This window comes from Dermacentor variabilis, chromosome 6 (genome assembly GCF_050947875.1).
Source record: "Dermacentor variabilis isolate Ectoservices chromosome 6, ASM5094787v1, whole genome shotgun sequence".
Taxonomy (NCBI): Eukaryota; Metazoa; Arthropoda; class Arachnida; order Ixodida; family Ixodidae; genus Dermacentor; species Dermacentor variabilis.
The window spans coordinates 161924916-161950006 of NC_134573.1; the positions used below are offsets into that span (position 1 = coordinate 161924916).

Consider the following 25091-nt stretch of genomic DNA (forward strand, 5'->3'; position numbering starts at 1 on the left):
CAAACTGGGTTCGATTCGCGGTAACGCGTGAAGTTCGCAAGCTGGGAGAAGTGATTGTGGTTATCGTTTTCTCTCAACTAGTGTGTGTTATGAAGATTGATTCATTAGACGTCGCTGATTCTGAATTCGATTGTGGATTTCATGGCCTGCAGGCCTAACACGGCTTAGCTTGTCTGGTGAAGGCGCGTAAGTTTGGTTACTGAAAACTAGGCGCAACTAATGTTTGCTGCTAATAGAATAACCTCTAAATTGTAATTAAACGATAAAACGTGAAAGTCAAAATTACTATTCTTATCATAAAATGGTATAGTTTATTTAATTATTTTACTAGCTTTTCTTTGACGCCGTAGTGTCGCTGTCAGCGCAAGACGCTATCCATTAACGCAAAGCCCTATTCTAAAGCTCTTCACTCCTGCGTGCCCCAATGCTAAAACCCGTAAAGCTCTTTGGGGTCCCAAACTATTGGGGCCCCTATTCTAAAACTCTCTAATCAGTTAAAATTACGGCTGATGACAGAGACGATGATAATTTTCGCAAAGGTAAGACAATTGGGAAATAATTCCACCTGAAAGATAGGCGTGACGTCAGGTAGTCGAATGGAAAAAGACCAATTAAGACACAGTGATACAATGCCCACACCTGCCTTCTCTTCACAGACGAAAGCATCAATCGCTATAACGGCCTTTGTACCCATTGGGTAAGGTGGTCTTCCAATATACCAGTGATATCTTGATAGGGCAAATGTTTGGTATTGTTTGGAAAAATATCGTCAAATTCAATTTTATCGGCGGGCTTAGGGGAATTCAGTAAGACCACCTCGTATAGGTGAACATTTAATACGTCCAATAGTTTTTGTATGAAAAGAACTTGAGGGCAACGTGAGCGGTACCATTGATGGTTCAAAAATGAAGCCGATTCAGTAATGAAAACATATTTTGACCTCTGTGGATATGCATATATCTCTAGGAACGTTTTTACTGTTAGTATATTTCATCGCATGAGAAAAGGAGGCAGGCGTGCTTCTTGATATAATATATAATTTGCGACAAATTTAGGAAGCTCAAGACATAGAAGTAATGCCTCTCATTCTGGTAGAACCAGAGGTCGAATTTTGCACCCGGGTGCGCCAGGAATCAGAACGCAACCGAACTATATTATCGGGCGAACATGAGGGCATGTCAGCGTAATCCTGATCAATTGCTGCTAAGTCTACGAAGCATTCCTACTGCGCATGCTCCCTTTGAGGTTATATGCTCTATATGTGGACTACAGCTAAGCTTTTCGGTGTCTATGACACCCGAATTTATTTAAGTGAATTTACCTGCGTGATACTCTCTTGTCGATAAGGAACCGAAATTTGCACAGGAACGCTTTGAGAGAAAATTAGGACAGCGCTTTTTCTGATATTAAGAGAGTGATTATTGCCATCAAGCCACAATTTAAGGGTACCCAAGTGTGACTACGTTTGGTAAACGCATGTGTATCTAGCCTTGTTTGCCTTCTAGAGCGCCTGATATTTCCACTATGGGCGTCTTGCGCTGGAGTATGAGGTATTGTAGCGGCGCCTGGTGGTGGCGCGCGAAACGTTATCTGGGTAGTACCAGCTTGGGTAGTATTGAGCCCTGGCTGTGGCGAAGCACGTTTCTAGCCCGAGTTTTGCGTCGATTCGCGCTTTTTTCTGCCCTGTTGCGAGTGCGAAAAAGCTCGTCACTTCTCACAGACCACGCCGACCACGCTGCGAGCTCTCCGCCGCCTATAGTTTAACGAAAACGGACTCTCCGTGAGACGTAATGCTAGAAGCAGAAGGAATCGGCGACGCCGATCCGGAGAGACCTAGCTCAGCCTCGAAAAAGCGTCACCGCCGTTACTTCTGCGTCGTGGGCTGCCATGAACAAGAAGGCCTGAATTCCAACATCAGATTCTACCGTTTTCCTTCAAGGCCTTACGATGCGGAGCGTCGGGCGCGCTGGATAACTGTAGTTCGTCGCGCTGGGTAAGCGAAACTTCGCGCCATGCTGACTGCTTCGCCTGTCTTGAAGCTTGCTTGATTATCTGCGTTCTGAAATTCGGTCTTTTGCATCTACAGTCCCGACGGCAGACCGACATAGCAGCAGACATAGCTGGTGATTCACTATTCGAGACCCGGCCACAGCGACAATTAACAATTCGACCGGTGCGAAGTGGCGAATTGACTAGGTGTGTGCAAATGAGCACAAATGGTCGGGCTGATTCGGTGACAATTCACTACCCCACTACGAGCAGCACAGGCTAGAGAGTTAAATATGCTCATCCTTGACCTCAAGCCAGCACGTTGAGGCAGCGCAGCAAGGTAATATTGATTGCAGCACACCGATGTTCGAGCGCTGTCATTATAAAAGCTACATCAAGCGAGCAGCGCACGAGCTCGCGCTGCAGCGCGATTCGCACGTACGTTACTGCGAGCTCATATGCATTGCATCAGTTATTTATCAGCTGCTAAAGGGACAGATGGCCGCTACTACAGTGTAGGCATAACTATGTTGTCTAGCGGCATGCAGTCAGCAAAGATTGCAGGAGGCTCGCCGTTTCGCAGCATGTCGGAAGACCGTTGCCGTTGCGGCGCGTACGATCGTGCGCTCGAGCAGTTCGTACATCGCGGCGTGCTGAAAGACCGCTGCCGACGCGGCGCATACCGTCGTGCGCTCGAGCAGTTCCGTACACATGATGTCTGTTTATCGCTGCTGTGAATTCATTTATAGCAAGCATTTCCTCGCGTTTGTGCGCCTGAATCTAGCAGCGTACAAACCTTACCTGAGTTCAACTTCGTACGCGACTCGCTTCACTTGCGATTGACGCCGCGCTAAAACTTCGCCGCTTATTTCTTAATCGGCGTACACGTATTCGGCGTTGCATAATTTATTGCCTTTACGCAGCGTGCAACCCCTGAAGAAATCTTCGGCGCCCGATATTCGCTACAAGCCGTGGTATAGCAAAACCGCAAGTTCCCGATATTGTAAACGTGCTTTCCGAAGCAGACGACCGAGCTTGGTACTACCGAGTTCAGGACAGGGGGCGCTTTTTAGCACCATTTTCGCAGCGCCCCCTGGGCAGTGCAAGAGACCCATAGTGGATTGGCCAAGAATCGATGTGTATCTATGATGTAAAGTGTCCTCTTTCTCATCTGCTATGCAATGTCTTCTTTGTCCGCAGGACAGGTGGATCATAATATAATTGCTATCGTAATAAAAACTAAGTCAGCATGTTTGAACACCCACTAGTTCTGTGCCCGCAGAAAGAAATTTCGGTTACTTGGTACGAACTTAGTGAACAACTGCGCAGCACATATTGATACCACCACTGCTGATGCTTTCGAAGTTCGGCGGGGGAACGCAAATGCCGCCACTGTGCTTGACCGATCAACGAATTTAGTGATGCCGCAACTAAAGAAAAAGAAAATAAATGAAGTGGCACACTGGCGTTGTAATTGAACTGGCCGACTCATGTAACCCCTTATTGCGAAACAGAACCGGCGGTTATTTAATTACTTTTGAATAGGTGTACGAATATTGGCATTTTTTTTTTTAGTAGCAACAACTCTATTTGGGCAATACGGTTCATTTTTGTGGTATACGAAGCAGCGCGATGGGACGAAGACAAGAACACAATCAGGGACTCTGGAACCGAATGAAAGGGGGTGCTTGCAACGAGGGCAAGCACCTCCACAGGTTCTATTGCAGTGAAGCACTGCATACCCCCCCCCCCCCCCCCCCCCAGTCTCAAGGGCCTACCTCCATCTCATATAGTAAATTAAGCATAAGTTTTACAGTGACATCAAAAAATTTTGTGTTGGCGAAATGAGCCCCCAGCTCCTGCCTCCATGCTCAATCACACTTACAGAGCCCCTGAGCAGAAACAGCTTTAGCGCTGACTGCCAGCTAAACTTTATTGATGCTTCTTTGTTGTTCTTTTGACAAACTATAAACGGCTGATGCTTATTCCGATAAAGTTTTGTTTGGCAGTCAGTGCTAGTCCTATTATAGTTCCGTTCTTGTACTCATTCCATTGCGCTCCTTTAATATGCCTTAGGAATAGCTCAGTTGAATCAAACGTAGAATATTATGTGTACGTCTAAGCGATCAAGTTGCGGGAATATTCGAAATCGTTCACAGGAACAGGCAGCACCTTGCTGTTGCATTGTAACACATGTGGGTGTTCACCTCTTTTTGATGTGGCGCAGCTTGCAGCGACCACGCAAGGTTTGGGAATTAAGCTGATTAAAAAAAAAAGAGGTTCCGCTTGTATTGTGTATGTCGTCTGTTTTACTGCATAATAAAGAGGTTCTATACCTCCACAACTAGCATCGGTTTGATTTTTTTGCACATTATTACTCACCGTGCACGCTCATTTTCAAAACCGTTGCCACCTGCACTTTTGTTTTTTGTTGACTTTTTGGCCATTATTTGTTTCCAAGAGTTTGTTATCACTGCATTTTTTCGTTGCTTTTTTAATTACAAGCTCCTTTGGTTTGCTCGCGTGATAGTTGCAGTTGGTAGTCGCCGGCGGACCTTAGCTCTTGCATCATTGGATGCCTCATAATCCGCAGCTTTAGCTGTCTCTATTTTATTTTTTTGTGTGTGTATGTGACATTGGCTATCTTCTTTGCTTCCCGCCTTTCTCTTTACACACACACACACACACACACACACACACACACACACACACACACACACACACACACACACACACACATATATATATATATATATATATATATATGAGTATATAAGGTATTGTCGTATTCCCTCCGCAGTCCTGTTGTCTGCACCGTTTGTTCAGTATGTCGAGATTGCAGAAGGGGCTTCTTCCCAAAATATCTCTTATTGCAGAGAAGCCATCTTTAGAAGTGTATTTCACGTTCATGCAGACGAATAGCATATACAGTCGAACGCCTTTATAACGAAATGCTTGGGTTCTCCGAAATCATTCATTATACAGGCCTCTTCGTTGTAAAGGTCGCGCACAGTACACTTTAGAATATAACCGGGACAGAATTATTCCGTCGTTTATACGGGTCAGTTCATTGTAGAGGTGTTCCGACTTTATAAAAATATTTTCGGGCACATTAAAATGCAAACAAAATGGAAAAATGGAAAAGAGGGGGAAATGCCCAGAAGTGTAGAACATGCAAGAAAGTACCAGGTACCACGTCTGCAGTGCTTGGAGGTGATCATTTGCTGTTAGATTTTCCACAAATGGCAATTAATGTATCCTTCTCGGACAGGACCTTCTTTGATGCTGACAGGAACTTCCCACTTTGTATCGCTTTACTAATATCACCACTGTGCCTACACAATGCTCCTTGGCAATTGCTAAGTTCCCAGTATAGTATTTCATTATCATTTGCTTTTTAGTCGCTTACCGGAAGGTGACTCATTAAGCGGGAACATGTTAGAGCATATCCTGCATAGCAGGGATGGCTGACCAGTATTATTGAAGTGCGGAGGCTACTTGAGTTGAGAGGGAGTACACTTATCTGCGCTCGATAATAAGCAGTGCCAGCTTTGTTAAGTCCAAATTAACAAAATCTGTATTCCAACCACCGCATTTTCCTAGAGCACACACACAATAAAATTGACTGCTCCAACTTTGTCGCAGCAGTAAGAATAAATCAAAGGGCAAAGGATTTTTGATTCTCTTTATATGCAAAAAAAAAAACACAAGAGTGTTTTCATTCATGTGTGAATGTGCATTGCATTATAATTTACTGGCGATGTTGAGTAGAGCAGGCAGTGTGAACACACACTTGATCCACAAAAATAGGTGATGTCATACGCGAAAATGATGCATAGATACAATGCGTGGGTGCAATGGTTGATGAGATGAAATGATGCATGATGTTCTTGTCGACGGTGAACTTGGTCTTGAGTGTTTATGGCTGAAGGGCCCCATTGCTAAACGTGTACTCCTTCTCCTCTTTCTCGTCATGTCCCACTAGCTGTGGAGTAACACCTGCTAGGATCCTCTGGAAGGGAGGAATGAGGCAACAATATTGGTCAGTGTTGTCATACTTCTATTTCATCATCAACATCCTCATCATTATACAATCTGAATTACAGACCACTAGTAAACTTTTCCATATAGGGAGCATAACAGTGATGCTAAACTATCCGTGAATTGACCATCAATAGTATTACAATATATCGCTATAAAAATATTGATAGTACAAAAACAATTGATGTTATTACTAGCTATAGCACTATCGATAGTATTATGATATATCTATAGTTTTGCAATTTCTGGCCAGTGATACCGCCAGAAATTTTGCTATAACTGACCATCAGTAACGCTTAGTTCATGCAACTGGCAACATGGAAATCTCACCCAAGTTTACAGTGTTTATGTGTGATTTTACGTTATCGATAGCACAGTGGCTCGATAGTACATTATCAATAATGTAAAATCATTGAATGTACCGGACATAAACACTGCGACACAAACTTGGCGACATTTTACTGTTCCTGAGTGCATGAACTGAGCATCACAGAAAAATTTATGGCAATATTACTACCCAGAAATCGCAAAATTATCGATAGCACTGTCAATAGCAAACTATCGTAATAGTATCGATAGTACTAATGAAAGTGCTACCATCGATAGCTTTTGTTTTACTATAGATAGTTTCATAGCGAAATATCGTAATACAGTCGACATACGTTAATTTGACTCTGAGAGAGCCAGCGAAATTTATCGAATTATCCTGCGTGGCGAATTAAACAAGGCGCAGAATAAAGGCCAGAACACACTACTGATTCGTTTGGAAGCATTTGCCCGATTCTAACTTGTCCTGCAAGCAAAGGCGTGCAAACTTTCTGTGTCCGAAGTAGAAGATTAGTGTAGAAATGACATTAAAGCTCCTAAACAAAGTGCAAATCTAACGCACACCCAATTTTTTTAGCAAGAAAAACTGGCAAGGGTCTAATATGTGTTGAGCCATGGTGGCAAATTCAGTTTCGCCACACGATCTTTAGAGTCAGCTTTAAAGCCAGTGTTGGTTTCGTGTGCCAAGTGCAAAGGGCAGCCAATTACCGTCCAGACTAAATAAAAGCAAGAAAAAAGAAGGGGGGGGGGGACTCTCGTTAGAATCGGTTAAATACCGTAATCAGACATTCCAAGTTACGGTTGTTGCTTGAAAATCATCTTAGGGCAGGCCTAAAATGGGCATTTTCGACGGGAGATGATGCGTGTTCAACATATTCACTGTCCCCAAGCTCCGGCGAGACAGACGTTACTAAAAGGGTTGCTATTGGCGTCACCATAGTGGTCAGGCGTGAGCGTGCCGGCTCGTCACGTACGAATTATCTGGCGAAAGCTAATTTTAGGATTGGAATAACGAAAGTTTGGGCCCATGAAAATGCATTGGTACCGACAGGGATCTTTGGTCGAGATCGGATTAGGCAAAAAATCGAATTAACCGGACTCAAATTAATGGAAATCTACTGCGCCAACGATAGTGCTATCGATGGTAATACTATTGATATACTTTTTTGCACTATCATTGTTTCAAAAACCTATTGATACTAAGACATACTGACTGAACTATCAATAGGATTGATATAGTACTATCGATAGTTTTGCATCACTAGGGCATAATCAACCTACATGCATCACTATACTGTCTGCTGGGCTAGCTGGTTCATACTTATAATGGTGTAATGGGACGTGAAATAGAGAGAAGTAAGACTAGGACAAGAAAGAGTGAAGAAGAGACATTACACTCTTTCCTGTCCTGCTTGAACTTCGGCTTATTTCGTGTCCGATTGCATTGTACTCAACTTGCATGCAATGATACATTATATCAACACAACCAGCAATTAATCCACAAGTCAAAAATACATTTCCCAGAAGACCACTGGCAAATTAGACTTGTCAATTCTCTTCTAGAAGTGAATTTTTACCTTGATGCCTAATTAAATAAATGACTGTTAAATTACATAAATGACCTGCCTTTTCGAGCCACCAGTATGCAGTGAACTGCTCCTGGCTTATGACCAAAATTTTTGGTAACTACATGACATCTCACCATAAGACTGATAAACTAGTTAGTTTGCGATGCTGTATCTCCTGCCTTACCTCTCGTAGAGAGCCAGGTGTGGTGAGGAGAAAGTAGATCATGTATGCAGGAATCATGACCATGGAGGCGAGTGCCATCAACCATCCTAGCATCTCGCCCCACCATGGGTATTCATATGTCTTGGCATACACAATCGGTTGGTACTTGATCACAGAGAACAGGAATATGGCCTGCACAGTCAAATAAAGAGGTGCATTGAACTTTATCACCATCTTAAATTAGTAATGGTAAAACATCTCAATAAGAAAGAAAGGAGAATAACAATAATAAAAAAGATGTGCCACAGACACACGTCACACCCTCAGATTAGTGTCCCACTGGCCAGCCACATGAGATAAGACTCTTCTTGCCAATGTACTTGCGATCTTACAATGGAAAAGCATGTCTGCAGGAAGTTTACTAGTAGCTTTACCTGGGAACAAGCAAAGCTTTCCTCTATTTAATGTGAGTTAACATCTAAACAAAACGGTTATTTTGTATGATTCTGCGTCAATAGAGCGAGACCCCTTCCATTTTATTTTGATGCTACGTGGATCACAAATAAAGCTTTAGAACATGGAACTAGCAATCTCAGCTAGACACAGCCGAATGCCTTAGCGAATTTTGCAACCCATTGTGATGGAAGCATAGAGGGTTTTGTGGGAATTAAATGACATAGAAAATAAAACTGCTGTTTTATGCTTACCACACACATGACTGGTATAAAGATTGACCAGCTCATCCGGAAGAGGGCACTTGGGCGACGTCCAAGCATTTCTTTGATGTTATCAGAGATGTTGCTTGTTCCTACAAAAAAAAAATAAAAAATAAAAGAGAAAGAGAGGTCTTGTCAGCTGACAGAACACCAAGGTGGACTCGAATTTATAATGAAATGTTAATTACGTATATGTGCTTACCATATATCCACGATAGTGCGACAGCCTGGAAAAACACTATAAATAGTAATGTGATGCCAGTGACAGCATAGTTGTCCATCAACTGCAGGAGGTACATGCCACCCTATAATAAAAAAACAAAGAAGGAAAGGGTACATAAAAAAATATACAGACTGATAGCAACTTTAGAGGAAATAATCAAAATGCAGCAGTGAAAGCTTCCCAAAAGGCATACAGCTGAAACTTGTTATAATCAAGTCACATTTGACATGAAAATTATTTTGTTTTATTTGATATTCATTATAAGCATACAGTTGTTAAATTATACTAGTGACAAGAAACAAGTCTTATTTATTTTGTTATATCTGATCTTTTTATATCATGGTTCCACTGTATAACAAAGGTTAAAAAAATTATGCAGATTACACGCACTGTGGGAATCGATATAAGCGAAGCTTTCCATGCTGGATGCTTTGATTGACGACAATTAGCAGTGATATTAATGGCTAAAGCTTAGTTTCTTCAACGTTTAGGCTAACACGAGAGTGGTGAGTTGATGTTAAATATTACGTTCCATGCACCACTGCTGTTTGTCTGCGTAGTGCACAGAACACACAGGGAGAGGTGTTTGCTTGAGGCATTGTTGTACGCCATATTTTATAACCTCTGAGAGAGTTGAGTGTTGTCATTTCCTCACATGACATATCGCATTGTGGCAGAAGTACTAAACTTTAATTGGATTATGGGGTTGTACATGGTAAAACCACACTCGGATAATGAGGCAAGCCATAGTGGCGGACTCCGGATTAATTTTGACACTGTGATGTTCTTTAATGTGTCCCAAAACTTAAGTGCACATGCATTTTCTATTTCACCCTCATCGAAATGCGGCTGCCGCGATTGGGATCAAATCCATGACCTCTAGCAATGCCATAGCTGCAAAGCTAATGCAGCGTACACAGAAGTGTTGGTTTGATGGTCGACTGCTTCCGTAGTGTCTCCTGGACCCTGAGGTGCGCTTTAATTAATGTGGCTCTGCTTCTGAAGGCCCTGCATAAGTTGCCGGCTTGACAGATTTGCATGGCGTTTATTTTTCAGAAATAGCAGCAGCGTACTGTACTGTACCGTGAACTTAAGCTTATCCTGTTCCCCCCAACTGCTGTCGTATAGTAGCGGGGTTTCCTTGCCTTCTCACGTCACCTCCCCCCATCTCTTGTATGGGAACTGCCTCTTCTCCTCCCTCTCCTTCTCCTCTCTACAGTTCTATCTGCGTCCCCTCTGGCCCCGCACATTAGTAGAAAGGGAAGCGCTGCTGTTTCTGCAATGTTTCTGAGGGGAGCCACGGATAGTAACAGCTGTCAAGCGGCTAATGTGGCAGCAGCCAGGGAGCTCCAGAGGGGATTATGCACATTCGACGTGGTGGGGTGAAAACGAGTTTCTTCTGTCGCCTTTCCTCTCTTACTCACGCCTGTAATATATATACAGGTTCTGAACCCCCCCTCCATTGACTGTTGCTGATGCAGTGTATGTGACAGCAGCAGTGGGAAAGTCGAACGAAGAGGCAAAGAAAGCTTTGCTTTAAAATTTGTCACATTTGAAAACAGCATGTAAAAGGGCTTTTGCTGAGCAGAAATACCGTGCTCATGCATGACCTCTCACCCCATTGTACCATATAAAACATATGTACTGTTGGTGTCAAAGGCCTATGGCGTACAGGACTCATGAATAGTCGAAATTTTCATGAAGCATGGGCCCCAAGCCTAAAATTACAAATAGGCCCCTTTGGCAGCATGCACAGCCTACACTCTAGAGTGATCCATCATTTGAAAGGCTAAATTGTGAAACTGCATGAAAATTAAGCGTTTTTGCAGAACCCATCCCTGTAATCTTTTGATGCCAATTTTACATCCAGTATGTGTTGCTCACGGAGTTCATAAAAGCTTTCAAAGCTAAGAGAAGCATTAGAATTTCGGTATACATCTGGCAGTAGCCGAAGTGTGATATGGGCCACTGGTAGGTTGTATGACGAGGGCCTAGCCCAGTTTTCAGAATTAGTTGTGTGAAAATCCAAAGACACGAGTAGATTCATGAAATTAAAGATTGTCATCACATAAGGATAGTACAAGGCTACAACCTAATAGATTCCAATGCTGGAAAATTTGTTATGAAAACATTTAGCAAATTACTGTTTCTGCACTTCCAGTTGTTGATTACTTTTCTTCTACCAAATTAGCTAATGATGAGGCCAGCGGATGGCAGAGTGCTCTGCCATCAGCTGGCCTCATCGTTAGCTAATTTGTTAGAGTGACTGCACAGGCAAGGCACTTGGATTGGCTTTAAATATCTGAACCAGGAATAACTTTTATTAAATAGGGAAACTTTCCTAGTGAAAAATCATATGGGCTTCCTTTGTGGCTTTATGCTGCTTTCATGTGGATGTGAACGTTCCCTTTCATAAACAGCTAGGTGTATTTAATTATGACAGGGTACAACAAGCACTTTTGCTGCGGACCAAATACATACAACGACAATGCTGTAGTGCCTTTGCGACCTAAGCAAGAACCTATATTTAAGTGGCTCATGAATAGGTCACAGCGCACTTGAAGCATAAGAGATAAGATCTCATTGGTGGATCACAAAACACACAAATTAGAAACTTGTGAAAGAGATCTGGCAGCAAACACATTTAGACCAGTCTAAAAATATTGTACACTGTGCATTCTACTGTTTATTGTGTGAAAAGTTCATCTTTACATCATACTTAGAAGAGGGGCAGACCACTTCAACTTTATTAATGGGCATTTTGCATAGTTGTCAAGGAAAAGGCTAGTTTGGTGCAGTGTGCAATTGCTTATGTCTTGCGCATGCATACCAGAGTGTTGTATGCAAAAATTAGCATTACTTGAGTGTATCATTTTCACACTAAAATGTAGCTGGTGCATCTGTTCTTGCAATGGTACTTTGTTCGGCTGGACATTAGCTATGCCTATGACATGCAAAGTAGTCATTATTATTCTCGCTTTCATATTCTTTCCAAGTGCCCGAATTTCATGTCAGCGAAACATGCCAGAGAAGTCAATGTCCACACATGTTCTTTAAAATCAGAATTACATGCTAAGCAAATTCATTTGTGTGTCGGCAACCTACCTGAGTAACCATAGGAAGCCCAAGAAGAAATTGGAACACGACCATAAGAAACGTGATGAGCTTTCGCCGAGTAACCAGCTGGGGCCACTGGTCGATTAGACCAGCAACTATTGCTTCAGAAGGACAGAACTGCAGAAAGATGCAAATGGAGGGGAAAAAAGATGGACAGGCCACTTGTCAGTACTGTGTCAGTTTGATTCAACTACGTTTACGAAGTCTCTCTGTATTTCAAGAATATCAAAAAGCACGGCTTAAAAAAAATTGGTGTGTTTTGAAATATTTGCTTGTTGGTAGTGTTGGCTATATCAGTACTAACAAGAAGAAAGAGGGTTAACTGAGAGGCCCGATCTTTATTAATGTATCATGAGAAGCCAAGCCAACAAAGACACCAAGGACAACATAGAGGAAATTACTTGTACTTACTAATTGAAGTAAAGAAATGGTAAATTAATGGCAATGAAAGTGGATGAAAAAACAACTTGCCGCAGGCGAGGAACGATCCCATGTCTTTGAATTATGCGTACGATGCTAATAGTTTCAGTACTATTACTTATATGCACTAGAGACAAACAGTAGACTAAGTCGGCATATCAGTGTCACAAATTGAATGCCAGAGGTATATTTCTGGCCAATTGAATTCACATGGCCTAAGACTTCTGCGCGAAAGTCTAGTCAGTAATCACATAAAGGAAATAGAAAATTGATGCCAGGCATATTGTGGTTTATTTGTTTAAAATACACTATATCAGTTTTATCTTATTTAAAAATATCTGAAACATCGCCTTGCAGAAATGCAGACGTTGCATTTTGTGTTGCACCATTCGTTCAATGCCGAATTTGACAGAAACATCTGTGCGGGTGATCCAAAAAGCTCGCTATTGCAAGTGACAAGCTGTGATAAGACTTCATGCATGAAAAAAATAAATGCTCTGCATGCCTCCTATGGCATCTTGCTTTATATTTTTACAGTTATAAATTCTTTTCTGCAATAAAACCTGTCCATTGCCTTTACAGCACATTTCTACAAATGATCACTAGCCCTTAGGCATGTTGTCACAGATGATCAGTGAATCCTAAAACTATCAGAAAAAAGCAGTACACAAGGATGTTGTGGCAGCTTACCTGGCTGTTTATCCCCAAACAGAGGAGCATAACGAAAAACAGTATCGACCACACTGTTGAAGCTGGCATTCGGGTAACAACTTCAGGATACACAAGAAAAGCCAAGCCAGGACCTGAGGAGGGAAACAGGAAAAAACGAAAAAGCATAACTGAGACACATAAAAATGTATGTTTAAGCACCACTCCATTACACAATGAGAAAGAATAACCAAGGGGCTCAATTTACTGTTACAGTAAGAACAAAATGAGGCCCAACAGACAGTGAAGTCAAGAAAAACATATGTGAAATGAAGTTTCTTAAAATTTAAATCTAGAAATAACAAAAATAAACATGAAAGTGAAAAGAAAAGACAACTTCTCATCAGTGGGGAATCGAATATACAACCTTCACATGGTGCAAGCAACATTCTAATAATTGCACTGCAGTGGCGGCTATCCCCCTGTCCACTTTCTTAGGTATTTGTGTGCATGTAGTAAACTTATTGCCCCGAGAGTGTTAGTGCCAGTCAAGATGATGGCAGCAGATGTGAAGCATCCTGTCAACCTCAAGCATTATGTAATACATGAACTTAGAAACACTAAACCGGCCATTAAGTACTCATAAGCTACATCAAGCCTCCAAGCAGCCAGGGTTAAGACCCTCCCTATGCAATTACACGAAAGAGCTCTAAATAGTTGTCCTGAATAATCACATTAGGGTTCTCCCATGCTACTACAATTTCAATGTAAGAAGTTGTAGTCAAAATGCTTCACAGGCTCTTTAAACAACAAACATGAAATCTCACAATGTTTTACTGACCACACGTCTTTTTCATATTGAATGACAGTGGTAACACTTTTGAAATATCTCTCACTTTAAAAAAAATAAAAAGAAACATTAGCTGCTCATCAATGTACGCATGCTAAGTGAAGTAAAAAATTGGGAAAGAAAAGTTTCTCACCCGATTTGACTACATCACCCACTGATTTTTCAGCTACGAAAGCCATGTGGCCAAGCACTGAGAATATAACCGTCCCGGCTAGAAGACTTGTCAGGGGATTGATGGAGCAAACGATTGCAGAGTCCCTGTGAATAGGTAATAAGAAAGCAAACGAGGCAACTTTTGAAACAAGAGTCATTTAGAATGTGTTCGTGCAGAAGGAAGTGAACATCGTAATAAACCAGATATGAACAAGGATGAAGAAGGTATGCATCGAAACTTCATTGATACCAAAAATACCAGGAGAAATCTCCAGTCTGATGTGTCAGTCACATTTAATTATGAATCATGACATATTTAAATTTGACCATACAATGTACAACCAGCATACACAGCTGTAGTATAGTAGTCATCTATAATGTGTTGCATAAGATGTGAACTGCAGTCGTAAAGTTCGCAAAAAGTCACATGACACAACATTTGACCCCTTGGCTTTTGAGCATCAAACACTGCTGATATGAAACTGGTGACACCAGTAGAAGAGATGGCTAGGCGATTTGGCAACTGTTCACTGTAGCTGTGCAAAAAATACATGGAGAAAGCACTGTACGTGTACATGTCACTTTTTCCTTTGTATTTCTCTTTCTTTTTGTACAACACACACAATGACATGAAACCAACTTTAATTTTTGGTGACCTCAAGCTAAAATGACAGTAACAAGCATAACATATACAGAAGAGGAACTATGATGTACAAACTGTTCTTTATCACTAAGCTTACAGCATAACAGATACCTTTAATGCGCATTCCTTACTGTTCTTTTAATTTGCACTTCTCCTCTCATAACTTGCACATGTCTACAGTGTGCTACAGCAGAGTGAATCCTGAAACGTTCATAACCTTATCTGATTTCCATGTCAGACAATAAGTTCAAGCAAAACTTAACGTAAACAAGAATGCCAAAATGTATTAAACGATAACCCATTTGTCGATGTGCCACTGCTGAGCAGTGGGCACAATGTATCAGTAAGTGATTGAAGAAATGCAATTTACTCATTATGACTTCCTTGCCAGTGTGCATACAAGAGCCCATTCAGACCAAATAAGCAAAATATGCTACATGCTTTCTTGCTGTGGCTAGAATGTGTGGTATGTCACCTAAAAAACTAGGTAATTGATATTTATGAACTTTCAACTTGCATAAGTCAACTGTCATTACACCTGACCACCTGCGCCATCTTTTTTCTTGATTAACACATAACTTCTTGTACTTTTGTGAGGCTCTGTGCTACTGTGTTTGATAGTATGTGTATGTTAACATAGTAGTATTTGTGTGCCAGTGAAAATGCTTTTTGCCACTTATGTGAATTTTCATTTACACGAGTTGCTAATCTACCACTTACCTTTGCTGTTTTATGTCAGTGTACATGCTTTCGAAGTGTTCTTATGGAATAAGTAGTAGCCGGCACCACAGAGCCACCGACATCTCTTATACAATCTAACCTCACTATAGTGTGAAGTTGCATCTGACACAAGGATATCTTCATTAAATCCGATATTCTTTGCAAACATTTGTTAGATACAAACTGATATTTGTTATAAACATTTGTTCACAACACACTGATACTGGCAAGGAATGTTTTAGATTTACTTTGATAAATTCTATAAATTGTTATATTCCCATTTGTTATATTGAAACTGGATGTACATTAACCTTCGAAGAAAAGTAGAAAAGTACATCACTTTGACCGAGCAGCCTCTAAGAGGCAACAGCAAAAGTGCTGGAAAATAGAAAGGAACTTTCACATACGCTTCATTTTTTAGCACTCACACATTTGCCTTTCAACAGGGATGCTCGAGTTCAGTGGGAAACAAAATGCACAATTAAAATAACTGATGTTATGTGCAATGGACAGCAGCAGGTCATGATGAGAAACAGCAAGCAGGGGAGAAGGGGAAAGCGGTAAAAGGCATGATGGTCGATCGAAACGTTGAAGTGTACCAAGATGAAGAAGTGGGTGTGGACTCTAACCTGAAGAAATTCTGGTGAAACTTGTTGTAGCTACCTAGCGTCACCACCGAGCCAACGCCAATCCCAAAAGTATAGAACACCTGAGTGCCTGCAGCAATCCATACCTGAACGGAGAACGCACCAGAAGAAAAGAAAGAAGAAAAAAAAGAGGCACATTATAGCTTGGTATAGGCTGTAACGATAACAATAACATTTGGCACCTATTGAAGATGCGCAATATCGGGACAGCATGGATTAGTTGTCATGCACGCTAGATCAGCCTTTGGGGAACGGGGGATTACAGGAAAAGCTGCTTAGCCAAAGCTACCAGGAATAATGCTTACCTTTGGCCTTAGTAATTGACTCCAGTCCGGTGTGACGTAAAACAAGAGCCCATCAATTGAACCATGTAATGTGACGCCTCTCACAAGCAGCACAAAGAGGCAAATATAGGGAAAGATGGCTGTCACCCAGACAATCTGCAAAGGACATAAATGATTGCAACCAGGAAGAATGAATTTGTTATAAGAAAACATATGACAAAAAAATATTGGTTTGTAAAATTGGTGCTGAATGCTTTATACTTACTGCAGAAAAAGAAAGTTGCATTTCTCATGTTGCAATATATTTACAATTAGCTCAAAGCTACAAGAGGGTCTCGTAGACATCTTAGTCGACGGGTCTTTTAACTCACTCTATAGAACTCTTTTACAGGCACATAAATTAAGCATCACTGGCCTGTTCCCACCCAGCCAGTAGAGTTAATTGGCTTTTGCCAGTTTTAGTGTAGCCTTTTGTTTGCAGTTAGGTAATAATTTTAGTAGACAAGTCATCTCCTGGTAAATATTTTCACCTTAGAAGGAGGCTCACTTCACAATATCCTCTGTCTCATTTTGTAAAGCTTGTTTCTAAAATAGAACTTTTTGCAAAGAGTAAGTCTATTAAATAATCTACTTACATTTTTGTTTATATATACTGCAATCTTATACAAGATCTTTGAAGAGCGGCACAAATACAATAACAACCATTGAAAAGCATATTCAAGCATAATTCAAGGCACAAAATCTGTTGAAATAACAACAAGAACACACATAGAAAATGGACATGATAGAGGCTGCATTTTAAAGCATGCTAGGAAATCTTGCGTTATGGTCTGTTCTCGAAAATTGTTCGTTTATTATTGTTCTTGAAGAATAAAAATATTTAAAGCTAGTGTTACATGGTGGGAGTGAGATAGTTGGCAGGGAGTGCTTAATTTCTTCTGATAGAGTAAGTAACCTATCTAAAAAGTGTATGCAAAAAGTCAATTTTATAATGAAAGTTGAAAGGAAAAGTTTCAGCCAGTTGGCGATATTTCTTTCTAAATGAAGTTACCTTGCCACTCTGATGAAGGCCCCTCCAGATGACAATGTACACAATGAACCACGAGAGGAACAAGTAGAGGGCTAGCTCAAGACGCATGTTGCCCATCTCATGCAGCCCTGATGAAATGCCAAGTACGTGGTTTCTGGAAGTGACAAATAGAAGGGAAAAAGGAAAAGGAAAGCACACAACCACTTGGTAAGCTCAACCTGTCAACATTGGTATGGCTACTGTGGAAGGATTTGCAAAACTCTATGGGTTGGAAGATCTGTCACTGGCCACTGTTGCAGATCTCCCATGTAATTCCTGGCACCCTTAAGCTCAAAATTACAGACAGCAATGCGCCCCTTAATGTACTGTGACTTTGGACCAAGTAAGGCTACAAATGTACAGCCACTGCGAGACTTAAACTATGGTACAAACTGCACAAAGGTGGTAAATCAAGCTATGATGGCAAATTAGGTGCAGAAAGCAATGTCCTCGTTGTTGCTAAGTAGACTGTGAAAAATTGCTTTTTCCACAGTGAAATACAGCAAGGTTGAACACCTGCCTAAGAAATTTGCCTACCCCTTAAGCGATTTGGAGCCATTATGTCAAATCTTCTTTTTTTTTTTACTAACAATCACCAACTTTTGTGTCTATGATTATATAAATACTGCATCTATATTTTGATCAACATTGTGTGGATGCAGAGCACACAGGAAAAGAGCTCAAGAGGTTAAAAAGTTACTTTTGCAGTCCTGATAATATTATCAGAGATAAAATGGGGTTGCAAACAAGAACACAGTACGCCACTGTCATTTTCGTGCAGATTACTTTCAGGTTTAAATTTTCAATACCAGCAATCTCAACATTTAACATGCAGTCATATACTGAATGTAGTAACCAATAAAATGTTTAAAACAGCAGGAAGCATGTCATGAAATAAGGTTATACACTCAAACTTTCACGATATTAAGTGCCAATACTTAAAGTGAGGGCAAAGGAAAAATGCATTCTGTGCAAATTGTCTGTTGTCAGATCAAGCGATTTCATTTGCCGTTTTAAAACATTTGACAATTGTGCCCAAAAAGAGAGAGAGGCCTGTATGTATGGTGCACTCACTCCCAGAATTCCACGATTGGCGTAACAGATTTATTGTGCGGAGCTGGCTGTGTCTCATTGTACTCCCAGCAGTTCTCGGTGTTCCAGTGATTGCCACAGTGTTTCCAGGGAAGCACTTCAGTGAAAGACGAAATCAGGTAGAACAGGATCCATGCCACAATCACCATGTAGTAGATGTTGGACAATGTCACGATAGTTAGTGATGCGATCCCAATGCCTGCAACAGACGATCAAGCAGCAACATATATTCCATTAGGCTTTACTGTATGCTACTTCTGTCTAAATATGTGACCTTCAGGGCTGGAATGCCAGAAACGAACCAACCCAAGTATTTGTGACATTAAGCACAATGCTAGTAAAAAGTTATAAGAATCATATATAGAGAAGTGTAGGCCTCTAAAATTCCTGAAATTAGTGAACCATGTGTGCCACGTTACTGTTTTCAATTCTAAAAGCAAATGCACCTTTTTAAACAATGCGTGTAGCAGTTGGTCTTGAAAAACCAGCATTTCACATGAAAGATACTCTCACACGAATGACACCATATGCGAGCATACCTTTGAACATGGGCACTATGCCCCAGATTCCTATGCCACCACGGCTCAGGTACTGGCCCATGGCTACTTCTAGGTAGAACATGGGAATTGCTGTTGTGATGAGGCAGATGAAATAAGGAATGAGGAATGCACCTGCATGAAAAAAAGAAAGGAAGTTATAAGCATTACGGTGTCTGAAGCACGACAGGAACATCAGGGCACGGAACAAGCAAAGATGTTCATTGAGATTTGCTACTACACTTTGCCTGTGTGAGATTCTGAGGCATTGCTTGCCACCATGAGAGGAGTTATTTTATTGCCCATACATCAAACTTACACATTTATGTTGCTTTTGTGAAATGTTGCTTTCACAAAACAGCAAGAGAGTGGTGTGCAAAATGTGTAATTACAATTTGCTCTATGGGTTTTTCAAAAGACTAAGCCTTTGGCTACATACGTTGAGAATGCTGAGACACTCCGCACTTCTACATTTCCTGTCAGGTTGGCTCAATGTATGGAATGTGACAGTGTTATGAATAACCGTGTTTCTTTGCTTCACAACAATAGCACTAATATTTTTTTTAATAAGTGAAGTGGCTGCATTAGATGGGGGTGAAATGCAAAAACGCCCATGTGCTGTGCATTGGATGCACATTAAAGAACCCCAGGTTGTCAAAATTAACCCAGAATCTCCCACTACGGCATGCCTCATAATCATATCTTGGTTATGGCATGTAAAGCCCGAGAATTTCGTTAATTTTACATTTTTCTACGTAGTCATTTATGGGCTATACTGCACCACCTCAGCCACATCATGCCACATATGGCTCATGTGGCATTAATAAACAGTCTGGTATGTCAGCTGAAGGCATTTTTGTTTGGTATATCAAGAGACAAAGCAATTCACAAATGTGTAGACGGTTTCTTCTTATATAAAATTAATATATACAAATCATTTTGTTTTGATTTGTAGTAGCATGTATGGTATGGATGAAAGTCAAATTTTTCATTTCTTGATTCAAAATTCACACTAGACACGTTTTCAGTTTTCACTTCAGTTTTCAGTTTATTCAAGGTTACGCAGCACTTTGCAGGTGTCCGGTAGTAGATCTGAAAAATGCTGGGCTAGGTTCAATAACTAGCTTTGTTACACTACCAGGCACAGTTGATTCACTACTACCAATTTAGGACTTAATGCACACAGTGCACATTGCGCACATCTTGCAACAATGTTTACACGCTATCGGCACCTTTGGTGTCAGCCAACGAACTCGCCCTTTTTGTATCTTTGTTTTGGCTAAAAGAGACTTGTTGTATTCTTGTGCACACTAGACAAACGTTCTTTTTTCATCTAATTCCCACAGTCGCTGAAATCGAGAGTAGAAATGTGTAAGGTACGCTCAAGGCAGTCGTAAGGATAAAAAAAGAAACACTTAAGTGGGTCACGTGGGAGCTTTGTTTTCCTTTTATTTTTTTCACGGCAGTGAAAAGGAATTTCGCCATGATGGCACAAGCCGTTAAGGCAGTTTGCTTATATACATGTAGTCACAATGCCATTGCCTGCTTTTGTTACCGGAGCCACTTATCGCGTTACATGTGATCACTTAGAGAGGTGCGTGCGACTGGCCCGTACGGTATTTAGCGCGCTCATCGTGAAACGGAGATGGCGTGGCATTCCAATGTGCAAATGAACATTCTCTCCTAAAATATTTCCCACGGATTATAAATGCGACCTTCAGAGTCCAATATGCATATGGCACGTGTTATGCCGGGGTATTATTCTGGATATCGCCAAATTTTGCCGTCTTTGTCGAATCCGCCATTTTGTCAGTTCTGATTAGCCCAGAGGTCCGTTGTGAGCTCACTGATTGCCTCTACATGGCAACTTGGCTGAATTTCACAATTTTCAGAATAGCACTCCCGGTTTGGTTTGAGAATGCATGTGCGGCTGCTGCAGCCCCATAATTAGGTAGGTCACTCCGCTTCTGAGTACATGTATAGTCCATGCCTCGTGTATAGCTTCTCAAGTGCCTCGCTCTCGAGATCTTATCTTTGGCCTCAGCTCTTTTCCTTCAACGACGGGAAGGCAAAATCACCCATCGGCAACACTTGGGCAGCAAAGGTGAATGCCCCAATCTAATCTTTGCAGAGTTGTCCTCTCAATTTTTGAGAGACTGTGTGCGATTGACACATGGCTTTTTACCGATTTCGGGAAATTTTGTACAGTGCGAAACACACCTGAATGCTGGATATACTCGAACTCTTTATCATATACTTGTTTTCCACGTGGGTTATGCTTTGACCCTCTCACGTTGCATTTTCTTCATCAGAGGTGTGTGTGCTGTCCGTCGAAGATTCTTACGGTGATGTACCGACTTCGTAAAAGTTCCAAAACTGCATGTGTGACCAAACCTATTGCCAGATTTTATAACGAGCCAGATAATAACTTTCATTGCTATAAAACTTTGGAGATTTACGACGAATTAGCTTCAATATTCTTAGCTTCTGGGCACCAGAGGTGCGATACAGGGTGATAATTTTGAAGTTTTATGGAATCTTTAAAAATAGCTTGTTGCAGATAACATAAATCTAGTCCCTTGAGCTGGATTATTTGGAGAGGTGGACATTACTTCCATGAGAAATGGAAAACACACATTCAACTAATTAAAAAAGATCACTAATTATATTTTGAATTATTTACTTTACGGCACACAATGCAATTTACGAAGTGTAGCCGGTGAGTTTGCAAGGTGTATCCACTTGGAATGAATTTCCCGAACGACGCAAGTTTTGAGATATGTGCCATTAAACTTGCGGTAAAAATGCACTGTTGTTCCACTTAGTTCTTTTAACAAAGTGCTCTATTATGCATTGAAGCAAAATAGTAACTGGAACGCCCATGTATTTCGTACAACATTTTGGGAAAATGCATCTCGAAACTGGTGTCACCCTGGAAATTCAAGTGGATAAGCCTTGCAAGCTCACTGGCTGCAATTCGTAAATTGAAATATGTGCCGTAATGTACTTAATTAAGTTAATTAGTGGTTCTTTATCAATAAGTTAAGTATGTGTTTTGATTTCTTGAGCAAGTTAGACCGCCTCTTCGAATAACCCAGCTCAAGGGCAAGAATTATGCTATCTGGCACAGGCGATTTTTAAAAATTACATAAAACTTAGAAATGATTGCTCTGTATACAAGGGATTGCTATAAGAGGGACCTCGGTGACAGATTTGGTCACATTTATGCAGTACATTGACAGCTATTAGGAAAGAGCATTGGAAGTGAACTGCAGCCGCTGCGTCATGCATCCGAGTCTGAACCAAAGATACCGAGCTAATGAAAGCCAATCGGGAACGTCAAATAATTAATTTGCGGTACTAATATACATCGACATAACTTGGACGGGCGGTGGGGCAGTTGACTAACTGACCGACTGATTGATTGATTCATTCATTCATTCATTCATTCATTCATTCATTCATTCATTCAAGAATGATTATGAGGCCCCGCCGTGGTCACGGCACCATAACAGCAATGGCCGCTTAGTACAATAACTAAAATGGCCGCTACAAATCGCTGTAATAGCACTGCCCGGACAGAACCACGGTGATACCCAATACAATGTGTCATGTCAAGGTAGTCTCTATGCAACACAAATGAGTGGATAGGACGCAACTGCGTCTGACGTGCTTATTTATGTTGCATGCAAGCTGCGCATGTCTCAGCCTCGAAGAGATTCAGCTGACTTTTTCAGGTACACAGTGAGATACATGCATCGAGCACTCACCGCCTCCGTTCTCGTAACAGAGGTATGGGAACCGCCAGACATTGCCCAGGCCGACGGCGTAGCTGATGCAGCCGAAGACGAAGTCCGCCTTGCCCGCCCACTTCCCTCTGCTTGGGAGCCCAGCGAGGTCCTGTTGACTTCCAAGCCCGCTTGTCGTACACGAAGACTCTTCATTGTCTTCAGCCTGTGTATATGTACATGTGCAGCAAATGAGCGGAAACGCACTCTCTATTCCTGGCTTCCATTATGCTTGACAGGGTAGTTCGCCTGGAGAACCTTCCAACACCTGTCTTTCTGACATAATTAAGAATCGCTGTCCGAGGACACAGAACACAGAAAAGGAAGTGAGAAGAATGGGTCTCACTATTTCACTTTGCATGAACTGCACAGTTTCTTAACAGGGAATACAGAGAAGTGAGTCAATGTGTATAGCGCCCTGCAGGGGCGATTAGATGGGTTGACTTCCTTTTTGTGAAAAGTGACAATGACATCCTTAAGGTGTGAGTTTAATGTAGTTATAGTCAACTCACGTGTGAGGCACTGGCAGTCCACTGTGGTTTTTCCCTTACTAAGTCAACGCTACGTGTCTGCATAACTAGGCCAGTAAATATCAATGGCCTATTGACAAGCATGCAGAAAGTCTTTCGTGTAAGCTTCGATTCAACTTGAGCAACTCATAACCAATACATTCATATTCTCAATACCCTTTACGAGCAGCCTACAGAACCTTTAGACAGCAGAATGAAAACAAAAGAGGGGAATATAAAATTTGCGTGCACAAAGTACACGGCATTAAACCATCAAAATGTGACGCTCTACGTTGTGCACACTGATACATCTAATCCACTGCGTCAATGTACTCAAAGATAGCCACTTTCAGTTAGTATTTCATGGTAAAATGCCTTTCGCGAGACAACGTTCCTTTCTGCCAACAGAGAACATAGTGCTACTTGTGCAGATAACACTTACATATAATTAGGGTACGGCAGCACTAGTCGACGCTTTCCTTTTGTTGTCTCTTTCCTATAAGGTTCTCACTCTCACCTGTTTGCAGATGGGAACCGCCTGAGGCGCTGTGAACGGTGATGCCTTTTCACGACATGAACTGCGGCCAAGGAACGCCAGGGTGAACACGTTCGGCCCCGACGTCTTCTTTTCCATGTTGCCAGCCTTTGGACACAGGTAGTGTGCAGTGTTCTGTCAGGGAAGAAACCAAGTTCGAGTTTATGCAGTGGGGTTTATACAAGAACAAACAAACAATCAAGCAATCAAACAAACAAACAAGTGAAAAATGTCAGTAGAGACAGTCGATAATGATTGTCAAAGACAGTGTTTGTTTCTTTGAAATCCGCGGGAATCCTGTTGAGCTGTGGCTCAGCACACAAACTCTCCTTGCCACCCTCCCTAATCCCCACATTCCTTGTCTCACTAATTCCTAATCCTACTCATTAAAACGGCAAGCCAAATTAAGGAAGCTCGGCCAAGTTTATTTTGGTCATGACCATTGCCTTGAATAATATGTAAGAAATATAAACAGAAAAAACATGTAAAAACTACACACGTCGATTGCACCCATCCCCGTGCATATGTATGCTGCGCTATATCCACATCTACCACTCATCTCTCCTTGCAAACATTGCTGGGAAACATAGCCGTAATGGCACTGAGCAGTCAGTAGTACGGCGTTGCCCAGTAAGATGGGTGATGTCCAAGCGGTGTTATATAGATCTGGTCCGGAAAAATGTATTTCATATGCTCGGTTAGGAGAAGAATGATGTTCAAAATTTCAGAAAGTGATTGCAACAAGAGACAAGGACAGAAAGGTAACCACATTAGTTGACATAAGGTGAAGCAACGAACGAAGCGGTCACACGAGACAAGCGCGGCAATGCATTTGCGCCCAGAGGATGTTTATGCAAAATGGGTGAATCTGCTCGCATGTTTTTCCTCACGCCAAATCGATGTGTCGTTCACATATGTCGGAGTTCATCAGGCACAATGTTATCAAGAATGCTCGTCTGCAGGGACAAAGTGCTGCTTAAGCTTTTCTTTTTTAAAATGTTTGTAACGTTGAAGAAGTAGCCGCGCACGTCATTCCTTTTAGACGATCATATG

The 25091-nt window shown here is 41.5% G+C and overlaps 2 protein-coding genes across 4 annotated transcripts in view; one reads left to right on the forward strand and one right to left on the reverse strand.

Moving 5' to 3' along the window:
* Window positions 1–25091, forward strand: part of LOC142585622 (longistatin-like) — a 155638-nt gene that overhangs the window by 13350 nt on the left and 117197 nt on the right. The window contains exon 1 of one of the 3 annotated variants that reach the window (XM_075696531.1): window positions 24031–24158. The exons of the other annotated variants lie outside the window; for them this stretch is intronic. The gene's annotated coding sequence lies outside the window, so the exon portion shown is untranslated. Of the gene's footprint in view, window positions 1–24030; window positions 24159–25091 lie in introns of those variants that run through there. 3 annotated transcript variants of the gene reach the window in all.
* On the reverse strand, window positions 5658–24153 carry LOC142585621 (sodium- and chloride-dependent GABA transporter 1-like). Its single transcript, XM_075696529.1, has 14 exons — window positions 24021–24153; window positions 22977–23160; window positions 19210–19341; window positions 18653–18869; window positions 17561–17693; window positions 16531–16665; window positions 16208–16311; window positions 14196–14320; window positions 13255–13367; window positions 12133–12261; window positions 9007–9109; window positions 8796–8896; window positions 8110–8280; window positions 5658–6001 (listed from the first exon to the last, which is right to left on the reverse strand). The coding sequence occupies exons 1-14, from the start codon at window positions 24135–24137 to the stop codon at window positions 5909–5911; spliced, it is 1857 nt and encodes a 618-aa protein (XP_075552644.1). The 5' UTR covers window positions 24138–24153; the 3' UTR covers window positions 5658–5908.